Below are 12275 nucleotides of genomic sequence, written 5' to 3'. Positions count from 1 at the left end.
TTTGTAAATAAACCTAACAAGTATGTTATGATCTCTGTGAAGAAAATTAAAAAACAATTTAAATTTTAAATCCTTTAAAATAACAATTTTATTTTTTTTATTTTTTTGAGATTTTATTTATTTGTCAGAGAGAGAGAGCACAGGCAGGGGGAGTGGCAGGCAGAGGGAGAAGCAGGCTTCCCACCAAGCAGGGAGCCCGATGTGGGACTTGATCCCAGGACCCTGGAATCATGACCTGAGCCGAAGGCAGATGCTTAACCATCCGAGCCACCTAGGCATCCTTAAAATAACAATTTTAAAACTCACTTCCTCAGGTTCACTACAGCCACATGTGGCTGGTGACTCTTGCATAGGTCAGCACAGACTTAAGAGTCTTATGGTTACAGGGAACTGAAAATTTTTTTTTTTAAGATTTATTTATTAGAGAGTGTGCGCATGCACACACGTGCAGACAGGCAAGCAGGGGAAGAGGGAGAGAGCAAGAATCTCAAGCAGACTCCCTGCTGAGCGTGGAGCGCCACGCAGGGTTTGATCTCACCACCCTGAGATCATGAACTGAGCTGAAACCAAGAGTTGGACGGACGCTCAACTGACTGAGCCACCCAGGTGCCCCAAAATTGTTTTTTCAAAGTTGATTGCAGAGAAATATAACATCGTGATCAACCAGACTCTTGAGCCTAAAAATAGTTTACATTTAGATAGAAAGGAATATATATAAATTTTCTGAGGTCATGCCTGTATTTTTCTTTAACGAATGGTGGTGAGTACTGAATCAGTATGGTATTTTGAGATCCCATTGTTTATATTTAAAAAACTAAGAGACATGTTACCCAATCAAAATCATTTTGAGCACCTGGGCCCAAATGTAAAGACTGCTGTATTATGGGCACTTAAGTATTTTTCTTCGGTGGATACTTATACTGCATTTTTTTTTCTTCTTTCAGCGAGAAAAGGTTCCAGAGGAATACTTTAAGCATGATCCTGAACATAAATTTATTTACAGATTTGTTCGTACTCTTTTCAGTGCTGCACAGCTAACAGCTGAATGTGCAATAGTAACTTTGGTAAGGTATTTCTTCTTTCTTACAGCCTCTTTTTTCAATTTCAGTCTTTGCACAGGGTATGGTCCTGCCTTTCACATAAAATAGGTTCCTGAAATCATCAGAAGTTTATTAAGAGAAACCTATTGAAAGTAAAATACACACATTCGAGCTTAATAATATAATCATTATTTTTCAAAACGCTGCTGTTGCTTTTCTCATCACAAAAGAATTGCTGTTAAAGGCAGGAGGAGAGATTTCTCCCTCCACGGTTTTTCCCTCCATACCTCAGCACACAGATGTACACGCAGTGCACACACATACACACTCAAAAGGTGTGCTGGGGGGAGCTGGGCTAGGACAGGGGCAGTAACAAAACTGGTCCACAGGCAGAGACTCATTTGGTGTAGGTCTAAGCTGAGTCCCAAATTATTTCAGTATTCCCCACACAGTTCTCATGTGTGTCTTGAGAACTATTGCCCTAAATTCTCTGTTTCTTGGATGACGGGTGTGCATCCATCCCTGGTTCCCTCTTGTGCCTGCCTATGAAGTTGCCCAGGGTTATAGTGCCAGAAGTACTTTTAAGGACCTTTGTGTTATCCATACAGAATTCCTGTGGTAAGATTTTATCATTTGAAAAATAAATACTATTTAAGTGAGAGGCAGCTGGGGTTATTTTCACTGCTCTGTACAGCAAACCTGTATGGGAAAGTTAATTGCATGGTCTGGTGGGAAAAAATACTTAGGTCAGCGCCTGTACTCCTTTAGTATCCAGCTAGAATTTAGGAGGGAGGCTTGTGCTTTTGAGTAGAGACCCCTCAGTGGGCCCTCAGGCCATTTGTTTGAGCTACAGACCATTTGGAGTGCTTAGCCCAGGCTGGAGAGAGGCAGGAGTGGTCCTCCCACATGGAGAGCAAGGCGATGCTGGAAGGAGAGCATCTGGGTTGGAGAGGGGGAGTTCTTGGTGGACAGGTTAAGTGTGACATACCCATGAGGCAGCAGAGTGACACTGTCTAGTCATCACTTGAAGATATGGAACTGAGCATGAATCCGAGCTAGACATAGGGAATTTGGTAAGAGTAGTAGCTGTTCAAATGCAGAGAAAAGTATAGACTAAAAAGTGGATAGAAGCTAGATCTGTAAGGACTAACAGCATTTAAGGTACACGTCCTCAGAGGAGTGGCTAGAGTGGTAGGACCCAGGAGGGAATAATAAAAGAGATGCCAAGATGAGAGGCTCAAGGAGAGTGTGGTCCAAAGGCCGAATGCTGCCAAGCAGTTGCCCACTGCATACCCATTGAATACCAAGTCTGTGTCACTGTTCTAAGTGTTCGGGGACAGAGGAGAAGACAGGTGGAATAAAGTTCTTGCCTTTATATAGCTTATATTCTAGCAAGGAAGAAATGAGTTGTTTTTTCATTTGTTTTGTCAAAAGAGTGTTACCTAAATATTTCAGGTAGTGGTAAATACAGGGAAGAGAAAGCAGCGTGAAGGGGTAAAGTGATCGGAGGGGCTCACCATTTTAGATAGCATGATCAGGACAAGCCTCTTTAAAGAGGTAACACCTGAACCGTGACCTACCTGAGGAAGATGATGAACTCTGGCATTACAGGCAGAGGGGACAAATGCAAGACTCTGAGATGGGAGCATGTTTTGTATATTCAAGGAACAGTGAGGTGGCCAGTGGTCAGAGGAAGAATGAGGGGAACAACATGCCAGATGAGGTCACAGAAGGGCAAGGCCGGATCTTCTGGGGTCTTGTAGCTCGCGGGCCTGGGAAGAAGGGTAACTGTTACTTGTTTGATGGGAAACCTCTGGCAGATCTCGAACAGGGGTATGAAGTGCTGTTCATTGAAGAGGCTGTCCTGGCTGCTCTGGGGACAACAGACTGTAGTGGGAGTCAGAGTGGAGGCGGGGAGGTAAGGAGGTGGTGATGGTGATACAGCTGAGAAGTGACAGATAGAAATCAGTCAAATCCACCAGCGGAGGTAGAGGTAACAAAAACGGCCGGCAGATTGGAATGGGATTAAGTCAAATGGAGGCCCCAGCAACGAGGCCAGTGGTAGTGCCCTTTAGGTTACTAGGGAAGGCTTGGGGAGCGCAGAGTTGGGTGGGCTGAAGGCACCAAGGACCTGGGGAGTGATAGCGGCAGGGGGTAGACTACCCTGGGTTAGGAAGTGGATGGGAGATGAGAAGCCAGCATGAGGCATTTTTCTGTGAGCAAAAACAAGAGGAAGCTGGCTGGGGCTGGAGCTGGGGGCGGGGCTGTGTAGGATGGGGGCAATGGGCAATGTAAATCCATTCATATTGCGGAAAATCTCTGGCAGGGAGGGAAAAAATTCTTCAAAAAGAGATTAACTGTGTGAATAGTTCTGCACAAGTGGGATGGGATCACCGAAAGAAGAGTTAACTTCAGTGAGAAGAAGAAAATCTCATTTCCACAGACAGGAGAGCCAGCAGAATCAGTGAGGCTGGGCAGATTCCAGGTTTGCCAGTAAAGGGGATAGAGGAAGTTGAGAGACTGCCAGTATTGCATAAGTGCCTCTGATTATTCCCATGAAGTAGAGAGTTGAATCGTGTAGGTTCAACTTGTTCATTCTTAGGATACCTGAGAGGCCTGAGTTTGGGGGAATTGGGAACAGAATTTCACTAAGAACATAAAATGTTCAAGAACCATTTGTTTTTGAAAACACAGTTGAGTTTGGAAAATACTGGCAAATCTGAGCTGGCAACCGGACAACCTTCAGACAATAAACACACACTAAAATTGGACTTCTCTTCTTGTCAAATGGCATATATACTCTTCTGTAGAGAACCCTTTGAAGTAACAACAAATCATGGCTTACCTCTGTAATCTTTACTCGGCTGGGAACCGCCCAGGGCTGGGTGGAGTGGACATTTGATACGGGTAAGAGAGATCCTGGAGTCTCTTAACAGCGAGTGTAGAGGAGTCCCCCAGTGCAGGGAGGCTCTGTTAAGCACTTTAAAACCAACAGAACTGACTAAGCTGCGGGTAACGTAAGACAGAAACGAATTATCGTGAAATAATGAGATGTGAAAGTGAGGGCATGGGAGAAGGATTGTCCTTTGTATGCATGTATGTTCCTTTCTTTTTTCCTTTTTTTTAAATTTATGTTAGTCACCATACAGTACCTCATTACTTTTTGATGTAGTGCTCCATGAGTCCTTGTTTTCCTATAACACCCAGTGCTCCATGCAGTACGTGCCCTCCTTAACACGTCAAGCAGAGAAAGTCAGTTATCATGTGGTTTCACTTATCTGTGGAACATAATAGCATGGAGGACATTAGGAGAAGGAGGGAAACATGAAGGGGGGGAAATCGGAGGGGGAGACGAAGCATGTATGTTCCTTTAAAAGACACTCTATTAGGGGACTACTTGACAGTCGTAAAGGCCGGCCTCCAGCACACCTGTTTGTACTTGCCGTCCTGCCATGCCACACAGCAGCCACTGGGGGGCTCTCTTGACCACCAGTTTCTATCTTCAGGCTTGTGCCACAAAAGGCTGACTTACTGTGAAAAGGGAAGGGCAAAAATGTGCTCAATATTAACCAGGGTTTTACATGTTCAAGTATTGTGTAAAATGACCGTGTAACGACCAGCCAGGTGTGGTATCTTGCACGGGGTAGGCACTCGGGTTTATTAAACAACTTGAATCTGCAATCAGTTGTATTGAATCACTTCCCTTTATGAATGGGAAGGTTAATAACCCAGTGCCTGTCTTCAAGATGCCCTTTGCTGAGATGTTCATTCATTCCTGTGACCAAGGCTGGAAATTCACATGGGCAGAGTAGGCAACAGAATTATCTGACCTACAACTGTGACCTGGCCTCTGGCTTTGGCTGCCGGGGCCAAGTCTTTGTAGACCTTTGTAAGAATAAAAGGCATGTCAAAAACAGATGAAATCTGTCATTCCTAACAGTTCTTATCACAGCACTTAAACTGAACTAAAATCAAAGACCAGTGCTCTACTTTTGCAGGTTTACTTAGAAAGGCTTTTAACTTACGCTGAGATCGACATTTGTCCCACTAACTGGAAAAGAATTGTTTTGGGAGCCATTCTTCTTGCCTCCAAGGTTTGGGACGATCAGGCTGTATGGAATGTGGACTACTGCCAGATCCTCAAGGACATTACAGTTGAGGACATGTGAGTTTGTAAGGTTTGGGTGAACTTTCTAACCATTTTCCAGTGCCTCCTTTGCTCCGGTAAAGTGTACATTTCAAGAAATATTTTTAAAGGTTACATTGTGCAAAGAACTGAAATAGGCATAAAATTACAGACTTCCTATCTGGCTATGGTATAACAGTTCCTATTTCCCATCATTAATTGGTAGGTCTTGATGTGTTATTGTTTTAATAATCTGCTTGGTAAATTGAAGTGTATATTTCTGCTGATTTTTGGCATACATTTTACAGGCTTATGCCTAACACAGTATTATAAATAATCTTCATGGCTTTCTTAAAGCTGTCTATGAGTTCCAGTCCATTTTAAAGAGGCCTATGTCTGACCTTTAAAATAAATGTTTGGCCACTGTTAAGGTCTTAGGGTCTCTAGACCATTCAACATGAGTCAGCTTTTGCCGGTCATTCTGTCCTTTTTGTTTGAAGTTCTGTTGTTACAGAAACCATGGTACAAAAGTAGCCACATGTATGAAGGTTTCAGGTCCCAGTTCTCCTGCCTCCTCCCATGCTAGCAGTATTGCACCTATTTAAAAATAGGTCTGAGTTGTTAGGAAGCTCCTGTTTCTCAGGCAGTCCCGAAAAGCAGCCCTGGGCCCTGGGACATCAGCCAGTGCCCGTCGCATTCGAGAGTCTCTGGGGCCACTCGGCAGTCACAGCAGCGTTTTGTGGGGCCTTCTGTCAACCATGAGGGGGGTGCTCACAGGTGGCATGCTGACGCGGGAGTGAAACACCAGACTTAACGAGGGCTTTCGATCTGGCCACCCTGGCTTCCGTAAAGGGCCCTGAGGGTGGTAGGCAGGATGAGCCAGCGAGGTATTTCCAGTAGATTCTCGAAGTGCCCACGTGAGAGTGAAAATGTCTTTGTGGGTGGCATTTGGGAAAATGTGGAAGAACACGTCTTGATTATACGGAACAGCATAGGAAGATTAAGATCATGGCAGGCAGTGGCAAGTTTGTTTTTGTTACCTTTGCCCGTTACTCTAGATAAGATTGTCATTCGGAATTACCAAAGTGCATATTTACAACTGAAGTGAGGACACTTACGACTAGGAGAAGAGACCAGTGATTGTTGGTGGCTGTCCGAATGGCTTTTGATGATAGTGGAAACTGAGTGGGCATGGAGATGTTGCTCGCGGCCATGGTAGCAAATGGGGTAATGGCAAATAATGGATTTGAAATGAAACAAAAGTACTTTTGGAAGTTGCAGAAACTAAAGTGACTTTGATCACCACTGTCATCAGTCTGCAAATTCTGGTCCCTTGAAGGAAGAAAAATTTGTAATCTTGAACACTAGCCCTAACATGGTGGCAACTGAAATTTTCTCAAAACCTTCAACGAACCTGGCTGGGACTCTGACTCTAGGGAAAACCTCAGAACATGCTGGGAAGTGTGTGAGCTCCTAAGAGTGAGTTTCCAAGAGCAGTGATGGCAGTGTCTAGCTACGGGAAGACCAGTTCCAAACAATACTTTTTGTTATAAACAGAGAAGCACCAGGAGCTATGTTGATAATAAATAGGCTGCTTTTGTGTATGATCTTTGGAAATTGGAAAGCATTACAACAAAGTGTTTAATACACATTTGTTTTGTCCCCCTGCTGTTGACTTCGATTTCTAATAGTCTCATTTTGAGTCTTAAATTGAAAAATTGGTGTCTGTCTCTTCAAACTTTCCAACATCTATGCTTTAGAATATATTCTCCTTCAAAAGAATAAGTTAAACTGAGCAGCTGCTATTCAGAAGATTTGCTGTGCCTGTAAATGGTGTGCTATTCAGCCGTTTGGCTATTTAAAAAAACAAAAAACCCAGAAGATGCATATTCTATAGGCATAATGCTTTTCTCCAGTGATTAAACCTTTATTAATAGACATGTTAATCCTATGAAGTACTGTATTTCCACACAATTAAAATGTGTTAGCGGAGAAAATATAAAAGGGATAGTGAAGTGCATTTATTCCTGTAGTAAATTAAGTCCTGATTAGCTGATTATCAAAACATTATCTGATTTACATTTCTATAGACTTACAGCCATATGAACAGGAAATTAAATTTGGAAGTAGGTTCAGTTGGGTTTAAAATTCAACAAATGAGAACCTCATCTCTGCTCATATTCTGAATGCTCTCCGGACCATGCAGGAGAACATCAACATTTGTTGATCTGTCCAACAGATAAAATACTAAAACTTTAAAACCGAGAAACCAAATATGTTATAAAGTAAGCTGCTTGTGTTTGGGTATTTATCATTTTTATGTAATTCTCTAAGGGATGACTGTGAAAGTGGTCCATTTTATAGTAAACATTGGGCAAGTGAGCCTGTATGGTCATGTGGAGCAAAGGACTGCTCCCAACGTTTTCCTTTCCTATTTTATTGAACTCGCCCCCTGCGGGCGTGCTTGTTCTGTTCTGGCAAGGGGGTGGCGCCACATCTTGGGGTTGCATCCCCAACATGAGAGAAAGGCTGTTTGAGTCCAGTGCTCTACTAGAGGTCATATTATGGTGAGTTTAGTCGAGCCAAGACATCTCTTTGATCATTCTGCCCTCCAAAGTTTAAAAACATGCATCCTGTCCTGTCAGAGTGACAATTTCTTGCTGTAGTGAAATGAAGGCGAACAGAAACTTGCATTTACGTATGCCCCTTGACACAGCCCCCATGCACTGGGCAGGGGGAGGGGATTCCCTTTTCCATCCAGTGTGGCTTATTTATTTATTTATTTGAGATGAATCCTCGTTGCTTCAAGAGTTTCTCCCCCTCAGAGATAATAGCAGTGGCTCTCGATGGATCCATTTGTTGCCGTGGTGATGTGCCCACTCCTTTTGTTGGCTCGTCTCTACTTCAATAAGCCCCTTCCTGTTATCGGCCCGGTGAAAATGTCTGCAAGTTCTTCAGAGCTAATCAACAGCATACATCATTCCTTTCATCTGATCACTATAGTGGGGCCTCGTGAGTGAGCATGGAGCATGAATCGTACAGCTGCACTAATGGAACTCTGAAGAACGAGCCCCTGAGTCAGCAGCAGGAGTGTATAAGAGGGCCTTAACCTCTCCCCCTCGTCCCGAACTCAAAGTGCTGGGGTGCAGAAAGGACCACAGATAGCTGTACCTTGTTTGAACGTTAGTGTGCTCACCCACTGGGTAGCCTCTGTTTGTTCCAAAACAGAATTTAGAGCCCTCCCAGTAGCTCAGAATGGTACTTTTGAAGATCGCCCAGTTGACTAAAATTGTCTTGTGTTGGTTTTGTTGTCTCCTCCCCCAGGAATGAGATGGAAAGGCATTTTTTGGAGCTACTTCAGTTTAATATTAATGTTCCCGCCAGTGTTTATGCCAAATACTACTTTGACCTTCGCTCCTTAGCAGATGACAACAACTTGAATTTTCTATTTGCTCCTCTTAGCAAAGAAAGAGCACAAAACCTAGAGGTAAGGCTGTGAAATCATTAGTCGGGGTTTTCTGTCAGCCACCAAAACCAGCATCTGTGGCTAAATCTCATTAAGCAGCGATTAGCAAAATGTAAAGCTTTTAAATTAACACATCGAAGAGCTTATTAACCCTTTGGTGGCATATTTCCTGTGTCTTTTATGATTTATATAAGGATTTCACGTTATTTTAAAAAAGTATATAGATATTTCTTCTGTGACCATAATTCAGAATATTTTAAGTCAAATTTAATCTGTTCTTAATGGTTTTCCATTTGAACCTCTACCCTTCCATATAATCATACATGAATAATTTCTTATGATTGTATCCTTAATCATATCTACGTACTCACCATTCTTCTTTTTTAAGATTTTATTTATTTGGGGGAGAGAGAAAGAGTGAGCATGAGCAGGGGGAGCGGGGAAGAGGGAGAGGGAGAAGCAGATTCCCCACTGAGCAGGAAGTCTGACACAGGGCTCCATCCCAGGACCCTGAGATCATGACCTGAGCCCAAAGGCAGACGCTTAACTGACTGAGCCACCCAGGCGCCCCTCTACTCACCATTCTTAACAGTCTTTTACTCAGTTCGCAAATTCATGCCAGTGTTTTCTACAGATACCACAGTTCAGTCCCATGAGTTTATTAGACAAAGCATCCGTGGCTCACCTGAGACTTAGGCTGTATAATGTGTGTTTTAGGTACTGTTGTAGAGAGCCCATGGATTTTTAATGGAAATGGTAATGTATATGAGACAAAGGAATTATGGTTTATGATTTTTTAGTGAGTATACAGCAAAATTATTCACAACTGAAATTTCAAGACATTTAAAATGGACACTTTTTGTGGTACCTTGGTGTAGTTTACAGTAAGGTATTTTCTACCATGGTTAACGTGCAAGTGAAAATAGCACTTTTTGGTGCTTCGGTCATTAGATCTCTGACCTTCCGATAAAGTCCAGACATGCCTGCCCTGTTAGAATTGCTTAGAGAATATAATAACCAATGAAGACTAGAAGTTGAATGGCTGAGTAAACGCTGATTTCTGCCCAGGTGTATGTTCATTATGTTGAAGGAACAGGTGTGCAGGGACAGGTGATACTGTTAGGAGCCTGTCAGCCAAATTGGAACCCAATTTGTAAATAAGCAAATTCTTCGTTGCCCAGTGATCTAATCATAGCCTTTTAAGGATATTACCTTAGTGAATTGGCAGGAAGTAGCATCCCCAGAATCTGGGAATGTAGACTTCCACAATCCAAAGTAGCAGTAACTGTCAACTGTCTAAAGGAGTGTGGCTGTGTGGCTTATCAGTGATGCTTTCTGTTGTTTTTTTTTTTTTTTTAAGGTTGGAACCCTTTTTTTAAATTGTTCTTGTGTTCTATTTGATTGACTTTCCCAGGCCATTTCCAGACTTTGTGAAGACAAATACAAAGACTTGTGTAGAGCTGCTATGAGAAGGTCTTTCAGCGCTGATAACTTCATTGGTATTCAGCGTTCTAATGCCATCCTCTCTTAAGGGAGAAGGGGAGGGGTTGTAACATCATGAACCCCTCAGTCTACAAGAACTGGAGAAATACCACCTCTCCTGCTCAAAAACCAGCAAAGTTAAAATTTTCATCTAAAAGACAGACTTCGAATTCAAGAAACTCGTGGATCCACCGCAAGGATGATGCTCATAGGAAAGAATGGGACATTGTCAACGCAAAACACTCTTGTCCTTTTTAATGTAAACAGAGTTACAAAAACCACTCCAAAGCAAAAGCTCCAACCCACACACAGATATCTGCTTACTATGTAGGCTGATAGCTGTGAACTGAGGGTTTTTTTTTTAATAGTTTAAATTTTTAGACTTTAAAGACACTAACTATATAACTTTTTTTTCCTATTTTTCTTGTCCCCCTTCCCCCATATTGCTGCATATTTCTTTAGAATCAATGCAGTATTACCGTGAAAACATGGGACTCCTAACAACTCATAAAGCCACTTAGGAACAGACTGTAGCATTGTTAGGTATTGAAGGGTTCTTCCTTCCTACTTTATCATTGAAGCTGCTAGTCCTTATTGGCAATCAGTTTAAACCAAAAAGTTGAATAACACTTGTCATTCAAATTCTTTGCAAGCACTACTTACTAGCATATTAGTATGTTTAGGATCATAAACAGAGAAAGTATGTTATCAATGATTATCTACTTCTATTGGGTCCACGCTGTGTTTCTTGTGAACTATAATGGTGCTTCTCATTTTCTGATGATGTTCCTCTTTATTAAATACATGTATTAAAGGATATTTTCATAATTCCAACCAACATGGTGGTCCAGTGGTAACAAGCAGGTAGTGAAAAGAAGGTGTCCTGAAAAATTTTAGTGCAACTTTAAGCTTTAATCTAGTGTGCTTGGGCCCTCTGGGGCACTGCTGAAGGATAAATGCTTTAAACTTAGAAAACATCATTTGAAAGTTTAATTACATCTCTTGTAAACTTACCCAGTTTTGTCAATTTTAAATATTAAGCTTTCCGTTTTAATTTTTTGTTTCAGCCCCTCTTGAAGATGGCACACATTGGCTGAAACAAAAAAATTAAAATGAAAAGCTTAATATTTAAAATTGACAAAACTGGGTAAGTTTATAAGAAATAACTAAACTTTCAAATGGTGTTTTCTAAGTTTGTAGCATTTATCCTTCCACAGATATTAAAGCTTAAAATTGCATTAAGAATGGAGGGATGCCTTGTATCATCATAGACGTGCCCTCCCCTTTTTAAAACTGTTCTTTGCAGGGCTGTGCTGTTTACCTGCTTTGGTCACCTTAATTTCTTTTTTCTACATTTGTAGAGTATGAAGAGCAGTGGTAATTCACATGTAACAAACCAAAAGGAACTGGACTCTAATAGTAGTGAGCTGAAAGTAGGTGATCTGAAACAGTTCTTCTAGCCTACCTGTTAACCTGGCTGGAGGGGTCTCATTTCAAGTCCTGCTGTTTAAGAGGAACCCTTACCTCAGGCTTTAAAGGGCAGGGAGTTAAGTAATCAATCTTCTCGGAGATTGGTAATGATGTCACTTAAACTTGAAATGTTAAAAAAAGATTAGTGTTCTTACCCATGTGAAATCTTTCTCCTACCTTCTCAAATGTAATCCTAGGAATTTTGCCTGTAAACATAGCATTTCTGGGCCAGGAATACTTTCTCTCAGTATAGCAGGGCTTCATATTCTATTGAGTGCTGCAGGTTCCATCATTTTTAAAGGACACACAAATGATAAATAACAGTATGTAAAATATTACAATCTACCACCTCAAAAAACATTGTTAATGGAGTTCGGAGCTTGGAGATTCAAGTATTGATTGCAGTTTTATTTTGAAAAGAATGCTACAACTTACGTGGTTTTTCTTCCTCATGTTTATATTAAAAGCTAATAAACTCTATTTTAATTAAAATACGACTAGTGTGTTTGTAACCTTTCTCAGTTCACATAGCATTACATCTCTGCCTAACTTCAGTGCTTTCAGTCAGCTCTAATGGTGAGTGGGGTCTTAAAGCATTTTCAAGCTGACCATGATTTGGTTTGACCCTTGCCTCTGGTTACAGTGTTACGTATTTCTTTGACTTCTGCTCTTTTCAACCTGAAGATCATTT

The 12275-nt window shown here is 41.7% G+C and overlaps 1 protein-coding gene across 2 annotated transcripts in view; it reads left to right on the top strand.

Annotated features, from left to right (window-relative positions):
• The window catches only part of CCNYL1 (cyclin Y like 1), a 36678-nt gene extending 24602 nt beyond the window's left edge, over positions 1-12076 (top strand). For both annotated transcript variants that reach the window (XM_028112246.2, XM_028112245.2), the window contains 4 exons: positions 945-1064; positions 5039-5205; positions 8491-8653; positions 10047-12076. In XM_028112246.2, the coding sequence (XP_027968047.2) occupies positions 945-1064; positions 5039-5205; positions 8491-8653; positions 10047-10163 (567 nt within the window). In that variant the 3' untranslated portion in view covers positions 10164-12076. The remainder of the gene's footprint in view (positions 1-944; positions 1065-5038; positions 5206-8490; positions 8654-10046) is intronic.
• Positions 12077-12275: the final 199 nt, after the last annotated feature.

Source organism: Eumetopias jubatus, unplaced genomic scaffold, assembly GCF_037043125.1.
Source record: "Eumetopias jubatus isolate StellerSeaLion01/CBP00866 unplaced genomic scaffold, mEumJub1_p1.0 scaffold_3, whole genome shotgun sequence".
Classification (NCBI taxonomy): domain Eukaryota; kingdom Metazoa; phylum Chordata; class Mammalia; order Carnivora; family Otariidae; genus Eumetopias; species Eumetopias jubatus.
Note: the sequence above shows the minus strand (reverse complement) of the source record. Positions and strands in the feature narration are given on the sequence as shown.